General features: G+C 46.8%; 1 protein-coding gene across 1 annotated transcript; it reads left to right on the top strand.

Annotated features, from left to right (window-relative positions):
* The first annotated feature begins 1,831 nt into the window (after positions 1-1,831).
* LOC129697808 (inosine-uridine preferring nucleoside hydrolase-like) lies at positions 1,832-20,290 on the top strand. Its single transcript, XM_055636435.1, has 6 exons — positions 1,832-1,995; positions 3,041-3,071; positions 6,170-6,349; positions 9,810-9,921; positions 11,542-11,678; positions 19,869-20,290. The coding sequence occupies exons 1-6, from the start codon at positions 1,832-1,834 to the stop codon at positions 20,214-20,216; spliced, it is 972 nt and encodes a 323-aa protein (XP_055492410.1). The 3' UTR covers positions 20,217-20,290.
* The last annotated feature ends 1,094 nt before the right edge of the window (positions 20,291-21,384 follow it).

The raw sequence follows: 21,384 nt of genomic DNA, 5'->3' as shown, positions 1-21,384 counted from the left end.
TTTGGTCACTATAAGAATACACATAAAGCCGCATAAAGAACCATAGCAAGCCTAGGTGAATCGATGGCAGTTCCCATGAATAAGATATGTAGAGAGCCCTCGCAAGAGACGGGCGTCGGGTGTGGGGCACGCGCCCACCCCTGCGGCTCCTCCATGCGCACAGTCCAAGGGGAGGTCAGCCTAGTTAGACTGGCCCACACATCGCGGAGTCCTGTGGGGGAAGGCCCTCTTCCTTCCGGCAGATTGCGGCCGGACCCGCGGAGGCCTGCCAGCTTTTGGGCGAGCTGGGGGCCCGACCGTGGATTGCTGACTCGGCAAGGGGGGCCTGTGAGAGGCGCTGAAAGGATGTGTTGGGATCTGCGTCCAGGCATAAAGTTTGGCCGCACGTGTCCCGGTCTGTAAGACCGGACAAAAGAAGAAATCCCGACTAGTGGGGGAACCCAATACGAGTGGAACCATCAAAAACAGTGCGACAAGGGGGGCGCGGGGGAGTAAAACAAAACAGGTAGAAATTAGTGCAGAGGGAGGTAGGGGCGCCTTCGGCCCGTCGAGCCGGATCACCGCACCTTACAATTGATCAGGGCTGAATCATCACCTACAGTATCCCGACCTCGTCCGTCGCTCCATAAGGAGCCCCCTGAGACCCCGTAGCCACAAGGGTCACATCGACGTCCTCTTAAAGAGAGCCAATAGAACTGGCCGCCACTACCAAAAGTCTGTGGCAGAGAGGCCAGAGACGCACACACGAGACTGGTGGGAAACCAGTTCTGCTTCATCCTCGGTTAAAAAGGGTTCCCCCGTATCTTAGTGTGACCGCCTTTGCCTGGACGGCCCCAAAGTCGGTGACGCGCTCTTCCTGGGTCTCTACCTGTCCACCCCTTCGAGCGCATTGGGTACGGGATTTTTCCGAGTCATAAGATCCCCTCGCATGGTTCTAAATGTCGTAGAAGTATAAACCAGTCCTATCCAGTCCGTTCGCTAAGACAAGTCCTGCCATCCCAGGAAGCAGTCTGAACTCTCAACGTCTCTCCGAAATCCCTCTATGGCAATAAGGGTCCTGCCTCAGCGAGGTTGGAAGACCAAAACTGTACGCAATACTCCAGGTGTGGGCTCACCAAGACCCTGGTAGGGGGCAACTGTGCAGTGGAAACCGTCCGCTCTCCTATGCGGAGGCTGCCAATCGGGGGTTTTGCGAATGAAGCTAGACCTCGGCCATTTCGCTTTCTTGTACTGCCTGAGCTGGCGCACCTTCATGTCTCGCTTCAATACTGTGGTGTACCATAGACCCCAGGTCCTGTGCGGCATGATCGCCCCCTTTCCGCATCGTAGGCCACCATTGTAGGTGAGTAATCGGTGCTGCTTTCCCGTTTGCCACCAAAAGGGATAACCGGTAACCTCAACCTTTATCCACATTATCCGGGTGGGTGGGCAATCTCCAAACATTTTGCCCACAAGAAGTCCGGCGCCAGCCGCGTCGGCACGGTCACCTTACGCAATTCCTCCTAGCAGTCTCGCACGGAGGTAACCCTGCCCCCCGCTTAGTGTCCTCCGCAACGGACTTGGAGTAATTGCGTCCGATTCCCACATCCAGATCCAGTGGCATAATATGAGTAATAGCTTGGGTCCCATACTGAGGCTGTGGGACCCCACGCTCCGGCCGCGGGCATTGGGGGAAAAGGGCCCCGTTACGCGGCCCACCGAGGCACTCAGGCGATAGTAACTCTGCTTGCGGATTCTGGCTTGGAGACATGGGCCCTTCCTTAAGCAGCAGACGTCCAAGAGTGGGCGCCTCTATCCCAATGTCGCGACAGGCACAGGGGTGGACGGAAATATGGCTATGGAACGGTTGCGCACTGCAAGACCAGAAAGATATTCGCCATCACGACCTTCCCGCTGGGTTGCTCTACTACGAAACTGGTGGTGGGGCTATTCGATGGGAATGCTAGCGTTTGAGCGAGAGCTGATACAGACGGGAGGAGCGAGGCAGCCAGCCAGGTTTGCACGGGGAGAGGGTCACCAATACAATAGACTCCAAAACCTAAAACCCAAGCCGGCCTTCTGGGGTATGGACAAGGGGTGAATTGCCCGACAGGCAACGGGAACATTAGCGGAAAAGGTGTTTCAACATAAGGCAAAAAAGAACAACTAGAAGAGAAAAAATAACCACAAGAAAAGCCATGTAACACGGCCCACGTGAGGTCCAATGTGTGGTTGCGGATAGTTCTCCAAACACAGCTCGACCCCAGCAACAATGAGTTTGTGTTCCCAAATGAGACGATACATCAGGGTTATTTTTTGCATGATTTTTGCATAGCTTGCACTTCACTTGTATACTATCGATGGAGACACTTTGCTGTTTGGCATATCTTTTCATGGCCTTGGTATCTAGATAGGCACCACACAATATTTGCACGAGGGAGACGATCGTGGTGGCTATCTCGGGAACTCTCTGCCACAGAGGTTGGGGACCAAAGAAATATCATTCTAGAGGGACTAGGCCCTCTGATGACGTGTTAGAGTGTTCGCCTGGGCGTGGGTAAGGGCAGTAAGGGGCGAATACGAAAGCTAATATAAGAGTATCGGAGAAAGGCAAATGTAACGGAGAAAATAGCGAGAAGTGTGAGTGGAGTTGATGAGCCATCCATGATCAGAGGAATGGCGGGGCAGGCGCAAGGGCCGAATGGCCCTACCGGCACCTATGCTAGCTATGTGTCGAATCTTGATCGGCTGTCGATATGCATCGTCAACATAGCGACTCATTGCCATGGCGCACTGGACGTCAAAAAAAATCTTAAGAAAGGGCCGAAGGTACCGAAACCACCATCTTCGCTCCAAGCTGCCGTGATGAGTGCCGCCGGCTGTATTTGTGTCTATCGTTGGTTTGAACCAGCATCTGCAGTTCCTTCCTACTCATTCCCCATTAATTTCCCCTACAGTATACCCTATTCTCCCAACCCCAACCCTCCAACATATTCCACCCTTCAGCAATGCAATAGTATCAATTTAAGGGGACAATTATTTTTCTGCCTGCCAATTGGAGACGAGTGCTTAAAGTTTGCCACAAGTCAGAGGTGGGTGATGCCAACTACCGGTAAAGGGACAGATTCTTAGCACAGGCAAGCCTATGTGCCCATTTCAAAAATCAATGGGCACTGCAACCTATGATCAAATTAAGCTATTATAAGTAAGCTGTAAGTAAGCTATGATAAACTGTATCTAACAATGACAATTATTTTGAAAACTGCCATTTTGCTGTGATATAGATTGGATTACGTTAGTTTATTGTCATGTACATTAGTTCAGTTTAGTTTATTGTCACGTGTACCGAGATACAGTGAAAAGCTTTTGTTGCGCGCTAACCAGTCAGTAGAAAGACAATACGTGATTGCAATCGAGTCATTTACAGTGTACAGATACATGATAAGGGGATAACGTCTAGTGGAATGTAAAGCCAGCAAGGTCCAATCAAAGATAGTCGGAGGGTCACCAAAGTGGTAGATAATAGTTCAGCACTGCTGTCTGGTTGTGGTAGGATGATTCATTTGCCTCATAGAATGCTGAAAATAATCTGTCCCTGAATCTGGAGGAGTGTGTTTTCACACTTGTATACGTTTCACCCGGCCATGCGCAGTGGGCAGGTGCTATAGACCTGCACGGGAAGGTAGACGCTCCCGCCCCTACGAGTCTTGAGCAAATAGGGCTCTTCAGGAGAGGGGAAACTCTGATTTAAAACCTCCACTGCCTTGTGGCCATATCCAGTCATGGAAAAGGCTCCAGGAGTAAACCTCAAGAAAATCTGGATTCCGAGTCCCTACCACTGATTGTTTAGGAGTTTGTCTAACAGTTTGTCGTTGTCTACAACCTCACTCTGGCAGCTCCTGCGATGGCGCTGGTGCCAAACTGTAACGGCCCTGCTGTTCCTTTGGATCGATCAGCGATGTGGAGAGGGGGGGGGACGTGCTGCATGGGCAACAGCCTGTCCTCCATATGACTTCGCCCAGGCTTGAATCCAACCAAGAGCGGATCTCGCTATCAAAACATGGAGGGGACGGGGGACACAATTTTTTGGCGGCCGCGCGCACATGCGCACACTCACACACAAGCGCGCGAGGAGTAGGAGGCTCAATCCAGCGCTAAATGCAGCTCAACTCTGCCTGTCTCACCGGGTTAACTACAGCCCTTGACGGGACACCAGTGCTGCTTCTCCGCGCTGGCCATATTTCCCGCAAGTTCGGGAAGGGTTGTAAGCTCACCTGGCGGGACAGGCAGTGTTAGCTGGGTTTAGCGCTGTTTCTCTGCACTGGCCCGTCTGACTGCCGACCAAAGATCCTATAGCGGAGGATCTTTGCTGCCGACCGCTCGGGCCATCTGCGGAGGGGGAGTACTCGGGTGGGGACGGGACAGTGCCAGAGACCCGGCCGGGATTGATCCTGGCTGTGGATGAAGCGCAGGTCTATGCCACGTCTCCCTCCTCCAATCATCGCACTCTATCCTCAGTCCCACCCCCCCCCCCCCCCCCCCCCCCACCCCCTCCCCCTCCTCCAATCATCGCGCTAAATCATGTCCCTCCCCCATTGCCTGCCGACCGACGTCTCTCTCTCCTCCAATCTGCGCCCTCGATCACCGGATTTTAAAATCCGGATTACAAAAACTTTTGGGGGGATGTCCCTCTCCTCTCAAAACATGGAGGGGACGTGTCCCGGGTTTTCCGCCCCTGCATCCGACTACATATCACACACCTGCAAACCTACACCTAAACCTGGAGAGGACAATCCAGCGTCACCTGTGGCGCCGACACAACATGGCGAGCAGCCGTTACCGGTTATACGTCATCGCTAGATTGGCGTAAAGCGAAGCGCCAGGGGTTTCTCCCGATGGTGGGAGGGATTTTCTGATCTGACTGGACAGCTACCGCCCGCCTCAAGCTGGGCAGCCCCCAGCCAATAAGGTTCTGTACCGTTATCCTCACTGGACGCACGGGGAATAGGAACCATCTGGACAGCAGATCGCAACCTTCACACCTGCCAACAAAACAACACATCATAAGAGACCAGCTCTAAAACTGGGAACTTGGATTGTCTGGACTAATTCACCCGTGGTCACCCATGACTGAGGGGACCCTGTCACTATAGTTTTTGCCTGATGGGAGAGGGGAGAAGGATTCAATGAAATTGCTTGCTCACATGAAGTTACTAATTAAATTATACATACAGTAATGATAAATGCAACAATAGAATGGTGCAAGTTTGTAGTGAAAAATCTGATTAGTGTAAAAGCATATTAAAGTGCATGAATGGAATAACCAAATGAAGTAGTTTTTGAGAGTAAGTGCAGAGTTGAGAGTTAGTGGCAACACTACTGGAACTAGGGTTGGTTCAGTCTGATAGCAGTGGGGAAACTGTTCTTAACAAGTCTGAACATCAGGTTTTGAGCTCTTGAATCTGCTCCCAGTAGGTGAAGAGAGAAAAGGGAAGTGGCAGGAATTGGTTGATGATATTTCCATCCAGCTTGATGTTTCTTTAATCATAGAAGACACAGGTTTGTGGTGTTATTCTAGCTGGAGGTCTGTCACCAGTGGTGTTCCATAGGGTTCCATGATGGAACCACTGTTATTTGTGATATACTCTAAATATAAAAATGACTTGGACGTAAAGGTCGATGGGCTGGTTACTGAGTTTGCAGACGACACCTAAATTGGTGGAGATGCGTAGACCCCGACTACAGGTGCTGTCTGCACGGAGTTTGTACGTCCTCCCCGTGACCTGCCTGGGTATTCTCCGAGATCTTTGGTTTCCTCCCATGCTCCAAAGACATACAGGTTCGGAGGTTAATTGGCTTGGTATAAATGTAAATTGGCCCTTGTGTGTGTAGGATAGTGTTAATGTCCGGGCATCGCTGGACTTCTGCGCGGACTCGGTGTGCCAAAGGGCCTGCTTCCATGCTGTATCTCTAAACTAAACTAAACTAAACTAAACTAAACTATTCTTTGGATATGCATGGAATGGAGGGATATGGATCATGTGCAGTCAGATATGATCAGTTGATATTGACATCATGTTCGGCACAGGCATTGTGGGCTAAAGAGCCTGTCCCCCTGTGTTGTATGGTTCTATGTTTTATGTTCCATGTTCTAGTTCATCGTCAATGTTTCTTTTCCTCGTACATGCAGATTCCCGTGTACCGAGGTGCGGATGTCTCTCTCCTTGGAAAAGAGTTAAATGCGCACTTATACCATGGGAAGGATGGTCTGGGCGATGTTCCAGACTCCAAAGCTCCAGGGCTGGAGCACATACAAACTGAACATGCAGTAAATGCCATGATACGGATTGCCACGGCGCACGCTGGCCAGGTGAGAAGAACAGGCCATTCAGCCCCTTTGCCACATTCTGTCCAGTTTCTCCATCCCATTTCACCACCTCCATTTGCATTGCTTTGATTTTGCATAACAAATGTTGATGTGGTTGCTGGAATAAAAACAGAAAAGTCTGGGAATATTTAGTGGTCTTGTTGCCGTCCACAAGTCCATTAAGCCTTTGTAGATTCCTATTAGTGTTCGCTTTGCGTGCCTTTGTACTGACCCACGACTCAATCTTTACCTCAGCTTTTAAACGTACAACCATTCCTTTGCAACCATGAGCCATAGAGCTAGTTCCCACAGCCTGGTGAAACATCCTCCCCACCTCTACCCTGTTATGCCTAGAGAGTAATTTATATGTTTCAATAACGTCACCTCTCATTCTGCTCAACTCTGATGAGTAGATGCCCAACCAACCATCATTCCAATTATTCAATTCCAGCAACCAATTTGATGAGTCTTTGCTACTGACACAGTGGCACTGGTAGAACTGCTGCCTCACAGCACCCGAAACATGGGTTTGATCCTGACCTTGGGCGTTGTTTGCGTGGAGTTTGCATGTTCTCCCTGTGACTGCGCGGGTTTCCTCCGGGTGCTCCAGTTTCCTCCCATATCCCAATCTTCTTCTTATAGGTATGTTACAATACTTACCTTCAGCGACGCTGCAATTCTGCCACTGGCCGTGTGGGCGGTTTTGGCGCCTTTGAGGGAGGGGGGCGGCTTTAAAACACATTTTTTCCCTACCTTGTCCTGGATTATATTTGGTTGGAGTGCAAGCTTTTGTTGAAGAATCGTTCCGACGGGCGTTCTGTGTATTTTTTTTTTTAAATCACCCGACTCGTTCAGCGATGGAGTCATTTTAAAATCAGCTTCTAAAGCTGACAACGCTGACAACGGGGACGGATTTCATGTAGGTGACAAGTAAAAGAAAGCGGTTTATTTTTATGTATAAAAGTGGTCCTTAAGATACCTTTACTTAACATTTTAAGTTGCGAAACAGTGATTTAGTCCCCATACCAACCGGCAGTGTTTTTCATGCCGATATGGGGGTCTAAGTCACTGCAAACCGCAGCGTTCCAAATGATCGCGTCCAGAAAAACCCACTCGTAAATTGATTTAAATGGCCATTAATTTACAGGTTTTAAACATTAAATTCCTTCCATTTGGCCTATAAATCCATGACAATGAGATTTAAAAATTATGTTATGTTGTGAATTCTTGTGTGAATGTTATTTGGACACTTAGGCTATTTAAAAATGTTAATCTATTCTTAAGAAATTGATAGATGTTTAGATCTAGTAATTGAATTTTGTAATTAGCTACAATTAGGTAACTAACTAATTATATGCTTTAATTTCAAGTCATCTAAGTAAGATTGTTTCACATTTGTTTCAGAATGCTTCAATCTATAATAACTGAAAATGAATTTTAGTTCTCTTAATTTTTAAGAAAGTTATGGCCATTTGACTGTCCTCGATCACAGTTTTTGTGTTAATTCAATGGAAAAGCAATAGAGAACAAGATGCTAATTTCCAAGTATTAAAATGGCCATAACTTTTTTAATACTGAAGATATGAAAGTGAATTAGGTGTCAAATTATACTTCTTTTTATGCTTTATCTGATGGGGGTAAATTACAGACTTGATTTTTAAAATGTCAAAATTTTGTAACATTGCTACTTCTTATCGAGTCCACACACAAGGTTAGAAATTATTCCGCCAGAGCTGAACACACTTCTCGGCATCTGCGTACCATGGTGCCTGTCTTGCACTTCTTGTGCTTCATGTGCGTGGTGGCGGAAAGATTGGTGAAAACAGGCCGCGACGTGAACACTCTTTCCTTGACCCCACGCCATACCCCAATGACATGTGGATTTGTAGGTTAAGGGCTTATCCCACTTGGGCGTCATTTGTGCGTCATTTGTGCGTCATTTACACGGCTTCATTTACGCGTCACGACGCACGACGTGCGCATGGCGTGCATTACGCGTGCATGGTGCGTGGTGATGTAGGCAGTGATGTGTGGTCGCGCGCGCGCCCCAGGATTTTGGGATTCACAAAATGACGCGCAAATGACTCCCACGTGGGATAGGCCCTTTAATTGGCCTCTGTAAATTGGGATACACACAACTAGTGTGAACGGGTGAGCAGAAGTCGGTGTGGAATCAATGGGTCGATGGGACTGTCTCCATGCTGGATCTCTAAACTAAACTAAACTCTGAACTCCCTTTTTAGGTAAGGTGAACATGTTGTGTACTGTGCTTATACAGGTGTGGTATACCGAAGTTGCAGCAATACCTTTGCTTTCAGGGTTACCTGACCTGGGATGTCTGCCATTGTAACATATGCTTCAAAGGAGCAGAGTTGCTAGAGGAACTCAGCAGGTCAGACAGCATCTGTGGAGGGGAAAGGATAGTCAACACTTTAGATCAAGACCCTTCATCTGGACTGAAAGAGTGGAGGGGAAGTAGGCAGAATAAAGCGTGGTGGGGCAAGAACTACCAGGGGATGTGGATCCAGGTGAGGAGGGGATGTTGATCCAGGTGAGGAGAGGTTGATTAGCAGGTGGGGGAGGATAAGGTGGTGATAATGACAGAAGCTGGGAGGTGAGAAGTGGAGAACAAAAGGCTTCAGATTCTAAACTCTTAAGGGCCTGTCCCACTGGGGCGTCATTTGCACGTCACGCAGAAGGCGCGTGAAGATTTTGTATATCCCAAAATCCTGAGGCATCGCGAGCGACCGTGCATCACTGCTTATGTCACCACGCAGCTTGTGCGCGTAATGTGCACCATGCACGCATCACGTGCGCAGCATGACGCGCGTGTCATGCGTCGTGACTCGTAAACGATGTCGAGTAAATTATGCGCAAATAACGCTAGTGGGACACGCCCTTTACAGGAAGGTGAAGTGTCAGGTTGGTGTCAGATGGGAACAACAAAGTGGGGGGGGGGGGATAAGCAATAGGGGGTGGACAGCAAATAGTTTAGTTTAGTTTAGTTTAGTTTAGTTTAGTTTAGTTTAGAGATACAGGGTGGAAACAGGCCCACCGAATCAGCGCCAACCAGCGATCCCCACACACTAATACTATCCTGCACACACCTGGGACAATTTACAATTTTACCAAACCAATTAGCCCACAAACTTAAGGTACACAAAAAAGCTGGCGAAACTCAGCGGGTGCAGCAGCATCTATGGAGCGAAGGAAATAATTTCAAACCCGGTCTCTGACGCTGTAAGGCAGCAACTCTACCGCTGCGCCACCATGATTTAATGAGAACAAGACTGTTTGAACCTCAAACTGCTGTAGGTGCTTCTGATTAAATATCTGAGTATAAAATGAATTCTAAATGAGTACCGAAACAAGAGAGTGAAAATACCGGTTATATTTTACCACTGTACAATCTTTCCATACGTCTCTCATTCTCTGTACTGACCAACTATTTATTACCCCACAGGTTACTCTTGTGGCCACTGGACCCCTGACAAATGTTGCGTTGGCTTCTAAAATGGATCCAACTTTCCCATTGAAGTTAAAACATTTGTACATCATGGGAGGAAATATGGAAGGTAGACCCTATATTTTGTGCTATTCAACTGACAGCTGAATTCGACCAGACTTTATCTGATATTCATATACTGTCGAGGAATTCCCCTTACTACAAAAGGGGATTGGATAGAGTGAATGCACATTCTTTTACCCAGAGTAGGGGAATCAATTATTCAATCATGGCTGATCTATCTCTCCCTCCTAACCCCATTCTCCTGCCTTCCCCTCATAAGCCCCTGACACCCGTACTAATCAAGAATCTATCTATCTCTGCCTTAAAAATATCCATTGACTTGACCTCCACAGCCTTCTGTGGCAATGAATTCCACAGATTCACCATCCTCTCACTAAAGAAATTCCTCCTTATTTTTCTAAAGGAACATCCATTAGAATATGGGGAGAAGGCAGGAACGGGGTACTGATTGTGGATGATCAGCCACGATCACAGTGATTGGCTGTGCTGGGCTCGAAGGGCCGAATGGCCTACTCCTGCACCTATTGTCTATTGTCCTTTAATTCTGAGGCTATGACCTCTGGTCCTAGACTCTCCCACTAGTGGAATCATCCTCTCCACATCCACTCTATCCAGGCCTTTCACTATTCGGTAAGTTTCAATGAGTGAGCGGCAGAGTGACCATTATTGTTGGTGCGAATGCTTTGCTTGGGTTTGCCAATCTGCAATGAAAACTAAACTGAGCTCTATAATAGTAAATATTTACATGGGCCTACCCCATCGAGGAATCTTGATATGCGACTGTGGGACATTCTTTACTTAAATTCCTTAAAAGCAGGGATTCTCAACCTTTTTCGTCCCGTTTACCCCTGGCAACTTTAAAAGATTCACATAATTCAATGTTATTTCACTTATTTATGAGACAACTAAATGATTTACAAACTCAGAACCAAACATAGCAAACAGTTGAATTTAGAAAAAAAAATGTACAAAGTCCAGAATCAACATATTTTTACCCCCTGGGTAGGTGGAAAGAAGCTGTTCACCCCCTGGGAAATTCCTGTAGCGCCTCCCAGGTTGGAGGGTAAACCCTTGGCTTGAGCAGTAATTGATATGACCCTCCGCAGGAAGATTGTTCCTCGATGTTGGGGAGCGTCCAGTGACAAGGGGCAATTTTCACCAGCTTAAGGATAAGGGGAAAATCCTTTAAAACCGAGATGAGAAGAACTTTTTTCACACAGAGAGTGGTGAATCTCTGGAACTCTCTGCCACAGAGGATAGTTGAGGCCAGTTCATTGGCTATATTTAAGAGGGAGTTAGATGTGGCCCTTGCGGCTAAGGGGATCAGGGGGTTATGGAGAGAAGGCAGGTACGGGATACTGAGTTGGATGATCAGCCATGATCATATTGAATGGCGGTGCAGGCTCGAAGGGCCGAATGGCCTACTCCTGCACCTAATTTTCTATGTTTCTATGTGAAATTCACCCCCTGGGAAATTCACCCGCAGGTTGGGAACCCTTGCCTTGAAGTAATGATATGACACACCTGAATTGCTGAGATATTTGTCATTGAATATTTTCAAGTAAGTGATAAGGGATTACTTTCACCGTACTGCTAAACGTGTTTGAGCAAAGGGAGCTTTAAAGTTGAGGTGGGATGAACTTCATTCATGGGTTTTATTTTTCAGGCAGGGGGAACATCACCGTGTGCGCTGAATTTAACTTTGCAGCTGATCCAGAAGCAGCTCATATTGTCCTGAATTCTTTTGCGTGTCCCATGCACATCATAACCTGGGAATATTGTCTTCACCATCCTCTGCCTTGGGTAAGTTGTTGAAAGGAAACTCAATAGACAATAGACAATAGGTGCAGGAGTAGGCCATTCGGCCCTTCGAGCCAGCACCACCACTCAATGTGATCATGGCTGATCATCCCCAATCAGTACCCCGTTCCTGACTTCTCCCCATATCCCCTGACTCCGCTATCTTTAAGAGCCCTATCTAGCTCTCTCTTGAAAGCATCCAGAGAACCCGCCTCCACCGCCCTCTGAGGCAAAAAGTTCCACAGACTCACAACTCTCTGTGAGAAAAGGTGTTCCCTCGTCTCCGTTCTAAATGGCTTAACCTTTATTCTTAAACTGTGGCCCCTGGTTCTGGATTCCCCCAACATCGGGGACATGTTTCCTGCCTCTAGCGTGTCCAAACCCTTAAGAATCTTATATGTTTGAATAAGATCGCCTCTCATCCTTCTAAACTCCAGAGTGTACAAGCCAAGTCACTCCATTTTCTCAGCATATGACAGTCCCGCCATCCTGGGAATTAACCTTGTAAACCTACACTGCACTCCCTCAATAGCAAGAATGTCCTGCCTCAAATTAGGGAACCAAAACTGCACACAATACTCCAGTTGTGGTCTCACTCGGGCTCTGTACAACTGCAGAAGGAACTGCTAGCATTTATTTCAAGAGAGCTTGGAGACAAAAACAGGGGATGTAATGTTGAGGCTCTAGAAGGTGTTGGTAAGGCCGCATTTGGAATATTGTGCGCAATTTTGGGCACCATATTATAGAAGTTGGGATGTAATGTTAAAATTGTACAAGGCATTGGTGAGGCCAATTCTGGAGTATGGTGTACAATTTTGGTCGCCAAATTATAGGAAAGATGTCAACAAAATAGAGAGAGTACAGAGGAGATTTACTAGAATGTTGCCTGGGTTTCAGCAACTAAGTTACAGAGAAAGGTTGAACAAGTTAGGTCTTTATTCTTTGGAGCGCAAAAGGTTAAGGGGGGACTTGATAGAGGTCTTTAAAATGATGTGAGGGATAAACAGAGTTGACGTGGATAAGCTTTTTCCATTGAGAGTAGGGAAGATTCAAACAAGAGGACACGATTTGAGAATTAAGGGACAGAAGTTTAGGGGTAACATGAGGGGGAACTTCTTTACTCAGTGAGTGATAGCTGTGTGGAATGAGCTTCCAGTGGAAGTGGTGGAGGCAGGTTCGATTTTATCATTTAAAAATAAATTGGATAGGTATATGGACGGGAAAGGAATGGAGGGTTATGGTCTGAGTGCAGGTAGATGGGACTAGGTGAGAATAAGTGTTCGGCACGGACTAGAAGGGCCGAGATGGCCTGTTTCCGTGCTGTAATTGTTATATGGTTATATGGTTATATATCTGAGGAAGGATGTGCTGGCTCTGGAGAGGGCCCAGAGGAGGTTTACAAGAATGATCCCAGGAATGAGTAAATAAACCTATGATGAGCGTTTGTCAGCACCGGGCCTGTACTCGCTGGAGTTCAGAAGAATTAGGGGGGACCTCATTGAAACATACAGCATAGTGAAAGGCTTGGATAGAGTGGATGTGGAGAGGATGTTTCCACCAATGGGAGAGTCTAGGACTAGTCATAGCCTCAGAATGAAAGGACGTTCTTTGAGGGGAAATGTCATTGGTTAGATGGTGGTGAATCTGTGGAATTGTTTGCCACAGAAGGCTGTGGTGGCCAAGTCAGTGGATATTTTTGAGGCAGACATAGATAGATTCCTGATTAGTACAGGTGTCAGAGGTTATGGGGAGAAGGCAGGAGAATGAGGTTAGGAAGAAGAAATAGATCATCCATGATTGCATAGTGTAGTAGACTTGATGAGCCAAATGGCCTAATTCTACTCCTATCACTGATGACCTTATGACCTTATGTCCTTATCAAAGACAAAATAAGGACAACTAAACACGGCAGTTCTATAGAACTTTGGCCGCATTTGGAGTCTTGCTGCTCTATAGAACTTTGGTCTGACTGCATTTGGAGTCTTGCATGCAGTTCTGGTCTCTGTATTACAGGAAGCATGTGGAGGCTTTGGAAAGGGTGCAGAGGAGGTTTATCAAAATGCTGTCTGGATTAGTGGGTATTAGCTACGGGGAGAGGTCAGACAGACTTGGATTGTCTTTGCTTGGAATGCCGGAGGTTGCGGGAAGACCTGATAGAAGAATATAAAATGATGACATGCATAGATAGGGTTGCCAGTCAGAATCTTTTTCCCAGGATGGAAAAATAAAATACTAGAGGACTTAGCTTTAAAGTGAGAGGGCCAGAGTTTAGAGGAGATGCGCAGGGCAGCTTCTTTTACATAGACGATGGCAGGTACCTGGAACGTACTGCTGGGGGTGGTGGTTTAGGCAGATACAATGGTGGCATTTAAGATACTTTTGGATTGGCACATGGGTATGAAGGGAATGGGGCAATATGGATTATGGGCAGGCAGATAAGAGTTGATCTTGATATCATGCTTGGCACAGACATTATTGGCCATAGGACATCTTCTTGTGCTATACAGTGTAATGTTCCACGTACATAGGAGCAAGTGTAGACTAATTAAACCTCAAGCCTGCGTAGGAAGGGACTGCAGATGCTGGTTCAAACCGAAGATAGACACAAAAAACTGGAGTAACTCAGCGGGATAGTCAGCATCTCTAGAGAGAAGGAATGGGTGACGTTTCGGGTCGAGACCCTTCTTCAGACTGGTTAGGGATAAAGGAAACGAGAGATATAGGCGATGATGTAGAGAGATAAAGAACAGTGAGTGAAAGATGTACAAAAAAGTAATGATGATAAAAGAAACGGGCTATTATTCACTGTTTGTAGGGTGAAAACGAGGAGCTAGTGCGACTTGGGTGGGGGAGGTATAGAGAGAGAGAGAGAGGGAATGCCAGGGCTACCTGAAGTGAGAGAAATTAATATTCATTGGACTGTAAACTGCCCAAGGGAAATATGAGATGCAGTTCCTCCAACATCAAGCCTGTTCTACTATTCATTGTAATCACAGCTTCCCTTTGTTCGACCTTCTTGTACCCACCCTTTCCTCATGATTCTTGATACCTTTAATTAACAATAACTATCAATCTCAGATTTCAAATAACCAATTAACCTGAAATCAAAGTAAAAGGAGACTGAAAACATTCAGCAAGTCAGGCCGCATCATAGAGTCATAGATTAATACAGTGTGGAAACAGGCCCTTTGGCCCAACTCACCAACATCGGCCAACAATGTCCCAGCTACCTTAGTCCCACTTGCCTGTGCTTGGTCCATCAACCCTCCAAACCTGTTCTATCAATGTATTTGACCAACTGTTTCGTAAACGATGGGGTAGTCCCAGCCTCAACTACCTCCTCTGGCAGCTTGTTCCATACACCCACCATCCTCTGTGTGAAAACGTTACCACTCGGATTCCTATTAAATCATTTCCCCTTCACCTTGAGCCTGTGTCCTCTGGTCATCGATTTCTCTACTCTGGGTAAAAGTCTCTGGGCATCTACCCGATCTATTCCTCTCATGATTTTGTATACCTCTATAAGATCTCCCCTAATCCTCCTACGCTCCATGGAATAGAGACCCAGCCTACTCAACCGCTCCCTATAGCTCACACCCTCGTAAATCTTTTCTGAACCCTTTCAAGCTTGACAATATCTTTCCTATAACATGGTGCCCAGAACTGAACACAATATTCTAAATGCGGTCTCACCGACATCTTTTACAACTGCAACATGACCTGCCAACATCTATACTCAATATTGTGACTGATGAAGGCCAAAGAGTCAGAAGTCTTTTTGACCATCTTATCTACCTGCGACTCGACCTTCATGGAACCATGCACTTGTACTCCTAGATCCCTCTGGTCTACAACACTCCCCAGAGACCTACCATTTACTGTATAGGTCCTGCCCTTGTTTGACGTCCCAAAATGCAGCACCTCACACTTTTCTGTATAAAATTCCATCAACCACTCCTCTGCCCACCTGGCCAATCGATCCAGATCCTGCTGCAATCATTCACAATCATCTCCACTATCTGCAAAACCACTAACTTTTGTATCATCAGCAAACTTGCTAATCTTGCGCTGTATAATAATAAATAATAATAATAATAATAATCATCAGCATTTACATGCTAATCTTGCCCCCAAAGTGCTTATGTTACATCATCCAACAGGCATTGGGGTAGATGACAAACAGTAAGCACTCCAAGCTGGATTTGCACCGGCTACCTTCCTGTGGAACACTTACCCATTAGTGACATCCAAATGTTCTCATCCAAATTTGAGATGACAACATTCCACAGGCCCACCCTCTGCTTGGCCTTCACTAGTGACAGGGCCCATTCTGAGAACAACATTCAGCATCACCCTCTGCTTCCTTCCATGGATCCAATTAGAACCTAGCTATCCTCCTTGGATCAGACCAATCTTCCAGACCAGCCTACCATGTGGCACCTTGTCGAACGCCTTACTAAAGTCCATGTACACAACATCCACAGCTCTGCCTTCATCAACCTTTTTGTTCAAGTCTCCAAAAAAAATCAAAAAGAAGGCAGTTGAAAGAAACCGAGTTAACAATTCCATTCTGAGTTCTAGTTTAGAATGTGTTGGGAAATTTGTCTCATCAATTGTGTTTATGTATGGAGACAGTCTGATCTATATACAAAAAATGTGTTCATTGTATCTGGTACACGTGACAATAAATAAATCAATGAAGCTTCGAATTGGAGGACAGGACACTGACGGTGTATATAAAGTCATGAGGAGCATAAATAGGGTGATTGCCCAGGCTTTTTCTCAGGGTTGAGGAACTAGTGGACATAAGTGAAGGGCTACTTTTTCCACAGAGGTTGTTAACAACATGGAATGAGCTGCCAAAGGAGGTAGTTGAGGCAGGTACTATAATAACATTTTAGTTTAGTTTAGAGATACAGCACGGAAACAGGCCCTTCGACCCACCGAGTCCACGCCGACCCGCGATCACCACACATTTACACTATCCGCCAAGCCAATTAACCTACATACCTGAAGATAGGCTGCTGGGAAACACGAGGGGGAATGGGATAGCTCTTAAGTACTGGTATGGGTTCGAAGAACTTAGTTCCGTTCAGTTAGTTTATTGTCATGTGTACCGAGGTGCAGTGAAAAGCTTTTGTTGTGTGCTATCCTGTCAGTGGAAAGACAATCCATGAGAGTGGTGAGTCTGTGGAATTCTCTGCCTCAGAGGGCGGTGGAGGCAGGTTCTCTGGATGCTTTCAAGAGAGAACTAGATAGGGCTCTTAAAAATAGCAGAGTCAGGGGATATGGGGAGAAGTCAGGAACGGGGTACTGATAGGGGATGATCAGCCATGATCACATTGAATGGCGGTGCTGGCTCGAAGGGCCGAATGGCCTACTCCTGCATCTATTGTTTATTGTCTATTGTCTATTGATTACAATCGACCCATTTACAGTGTACAGATACATGATAAGGGAATACAAAATGCTGGAGTAACTCAGCGGGACAGGCAGCATGGGTGACGTTTCAGGTCAAATACAAGTTCTGTACTGTTTCATGCCTCCAGTGTCCGTCACCCCCTGATTCTCAGTCTGAAGAAGGGTCTCAACCTGAAATGTCACCCATTCCTTCTCTCCAGAGATGCTGCCTGTCCCGCTGAGTTACTCCAGCATTTTGTGTCCTCTTTTGATTTAAACAAGTAGCTGCAGTCCTTTCCTATACATGATAAGGGAATAACATTTAGTGCAAAGTAAAGCCAGTAAAGTCTAATCAAAGATAGTCCGAGGGTCACCAGGGAGGTAGATAGTAGTCCAGGACTGCTCTCTAGTTGTGGTAGGATGATTCAGTTGCCTGATAACAGCGTGGAAGTAACAGTCACTGAATCTGAAAGTGTGTGTTTTCACACTTTTATACCTTTTGCCTGATGGAAGAGAGGAGAAGAGGGAGTGGCCAGGATGCAACTCATCCTTGATTATGCTGCTGGCCTTGCTGAGGCAGCGTGAGGTACAAATGGAGTCAATGGAAGGGCACCAGGACATCTGAAATGTCCTCATTATTCAGGGAACGGGGGTTCCCCTCCTCCACCATAAATGAGGCTCGCACCAGGGTCTCTTCCATACCCCGCAACACTGCTCTCTCTCCCCATCCCCCCACTCGCAACAAGGGCCGAGTCCCCCTAGTCCTCACCTTTCACCCCACCAGCCGTCACATACAAAAAGTAATCCTCCGTCAGTTTCGCCACCTCCAACATGACCCCACCACTCGCCACATCTTCCCATCTCCCCCCATATCTGCCTTCCGCAAAGACCGCTCCCTCCATAACTCCCTTGTCAATTCTTCCCTTCCCTCTCGTACCACCCCCTCCCCGGGCACTTTCCCTTGCAACTGCAAGAGATGCAACACTTGTCCCTTTACCTCCCCCCTCGACTCCGTTCAAGGACCCAAGCAATCGTTCCAGGTGCGACAGAGGTTTACCTGCATCTCTTCCAACCTCATCTATTGCGTCCGCTGCTCTAGATGTCAGCAGATCTATATCGGTGAGACCAAGCGGAGGTTGGGCGATCGTTTCGCCGAACACCTCCGCTCGGTCCGCAATAACCAAGCTGACCTCCCGGTGGCTCAGCACTTCAACTCCCCCTCCCACTCCGTCTCCGACCTCTCTGTCCTGGGTCTCCTCCATGGCCACAGCGAGCAGCACCGGAAATTGGAGGAACAGCACCTCATATTCCGTTTGGGGAGTCTGCATCCTGGGGGCATGAACATCGAATTCTCCCAATTTTGTTAGTCCTTGCTGTCTCCTCCCCTTCCTCAGTCCCCCTGCTGTCTCCTCCCATCCCCCAGCCTTCGGGCTCCTCCTCCTTTTTCCTTTCTTGTCCCCGCCCACCCCCGCTCCCGATCAGTCTGAAGAAGGGTTTCGGCCCGAAACGCTGCCTATTTCCATCGCTCCATAGATGCTGCTGCACCCGCTGAGTTTCTCCAGCTTTTTTGTGTACCTTCAATGGAAGGGAGATTGATTTGTATGATGGTCTGGGCTGCGTCCACAATTCTCTGCAATAGTTGAGAGATAGTGTGTGAAAACAGTCCCTTTGGTTCACTGAGTCCATGCCGACTATCAATCACCTGTATTATGTTACTCCATTATCAGAGGGAATGTCAAATAAAATGGCTTCCTCTGGCAAAGGCATTAAAGTTGCACCCACTTCCTTACCAAGATTACAACGACATATGCAGTTTGGAATGTCACCATTTAACTACAGTATTTATGTACATGTTTTATTGCCACTGCCTCCACGTCTACAACTGCATTGGCAGAACGCTATTCACGGCCGATCAACAGTGGCAACTATCAATTTCCTGAGCCAACTCACAGAATTGGGGCCACATGTGTTGCGATGAGAAAACAGGTGGCTTAATGCATGCCTCCTAACACGCCAACCTCCAATGGACATAATTAAAATTTCTGCATGCGGTTCATATCTTAGCTGGTGGGGAAAGCGGTAGGAATGGAGGCATACATGTTTATGCCAGCTTGGCCTCCTCTCACCATCTGGAGATGTGTCAAGTTTAGCTGGGTTAAATCGAAGGTAGACACAAAATGCTTGAATAACTCAGCTGGACAGGCAGCATCTCTGGAGAGAAGGAATGGGTGATGTTTCGGGTCGAGATCCTTCTTCCAACCAAGGTCTGAAGAAGGGTCTTGACCCGACACGTCACCCATCCCTTCTCCCCAGAGATGCTGCCTGACCCGCTGAGTTACTCCAACATTTTGTGTTTACCATGGTTCCTCATTTGAGAAGAAAGGGCTGTAGAGTTAAAGAACTTTACAAGGTTAACATTAAATGCATCTTAACTGGATTGAATGTTATTAATGTGCAATGATTTTAGATTTATGGAAAACATCTGGAGGTTTGTTAGAAAAACAGCAGCAATGCCAGAAAAATATTTGTTCAGTATTTAGCACTCACTGACATGAGATAAGGCAATATTCTGCTATATTTGTTCAACTTGTTTTGTACTATCTGTAGTGCCTACACTGAAACCATCTGTGCACCCTATGTGCCACTGATTCTGAAGAAGGGCCTAGACCCAAAACGTCACCTATTCCTTTTCTCCAGAGATGTTGCCTGACCCGCTGAGTTGCTCCAGCTGTTTGAGTCTACCTTCTGTTTATGGATGGAAGTGATTTAAATTTCTTTCCTGTAATTTGCCAGGCGTTCTTCGAGCAGTGGGTACATCATGGCACAAAGAAAGCTTCCTTCATGAAGAAGATAACGGCACACAGCGAAACAATTGCCAAGAGCAAGCAAGGCAGCAGAGATTTGTATATTGAACCGGGTTTTGTGTCCTGCGATTCTTATGCAATGGCCACGGCTATTGACGAGAGTGTTGTTACTGATCACATCCAGGTGGGAGTGAGCGTGGAGTTACAGGGGTCACTAACCAGAGGGATGATGGTCCTGGATAAATCAAACCTACTGAAAAAACAACATCGAGCTTTTATCCCGACAAAATGTGATATGGAGAAGTTTAGTCAATTTATGATGTCCGCTCTGAAATAGTGAGAGAGGTTAATAGTAACAATAGCAACATCAGCCTTGTAACTGAATTAATAAAGTGTGTTTATATTTGCACCTACTTCTTCTCTCTCCCTCCCTCCACATACACTCCTTCCTCTAGCTTCACAATTCACAACTCTTCAATCCTCTTGTCTCACACCTTTTGTCTTTTCCTCTCTGGCCTTTATCCACCATCTGTCCCTCAGCACCTCCCCTCACCTGTATAACTGTATCAACCTATTACCTGCCCGGTTTTTGTCCTACCCCTCTCTCTCTTCCAGCTTTCCCCCCCCCCCCCCCCCCCCCCCACACTCACTCGACAAGAGTACAAACCTGAAACATCACCTGTTCATAGATCCAGAGATTCCTACTGATCTGCTGAGTTACTCCAATACTTTGTGCCTTTTTTTGTTTATTTCCTTTGTCTTCTCTTCCACTTCTCATTTTCTCCTCTAAGGGTAGGGAATGTCTCCATCCACAGTAATACACTTGTATCCTAATCAAGTTGCCTCTCTTCTTCCATGGGTTGTGTTATTGATCATATCATCCCCAAATGTAATCTTGCCTTCACTCAAGATCCCAACTTAGTCCAGTGCAGAGTTATGAGCAGTAGTCTCTTTTGTTTTTAGAGATATAGCGAGTAACCAGGCCCTTCGGCACACCGAGTCCGCGCTGACCAGCGATCCTCGATGATTAACTCTATCCTACACACACTAGGGACAATTTACACTTATACCAAGTATACAAACCCCAGCCAATTAACCTACAAACCCTGTATGACATTGGACTGTAGGAGGAAACCCAAGTTCTCAGAGAAAACCCACAAGGTCACGGGGAGAACATACAAATTCTGTATAGACAGCACCTGTAGTCGGTATAGATCCCGGGTCTCTGGTGCTGCAAGCGCTGTAAAGGCAGCAACTCTACTGCTGCGCCATCGTGCCACCCTGTGTTGAATTGAGATGGTGAAGGTTAACATTCTCTCTTGATTCTGAATGAGGAGGATCAACTAGAATGAGTGGATGCTTCCGATGTTCCCAGAACAAGGGGTCGCAGCAGGATGGTGGATCCTTTAGGTTGAGAAAAAACATTTTTCAGACATGGTCTCTGGAATTCTTCCCACAGTATCCAGTTCATGAATTTAAGTAGATGTGGCCCTGTGGCTAAAGGG

The sequence above is a fragment of the Leucoraja erinacea genome, chromosome 6, assembly GCF_028641065.1.
Source record: "Leucoraja erinacea ecotype New England chromosome 6, Leri_hhj_1, whole genome shotgun sequence".
Classification (NCBI taxonomy): domain Eukaryota; kingdom Metazoa; phylum Chordata; class Chondrichthyes; order Rajiformes; family Rajidae; genus Leucoraja; species Leucoraja erinaceus.
This window is presented reverse-complemented; position numbering and strand designations above follow the sequence as displayed.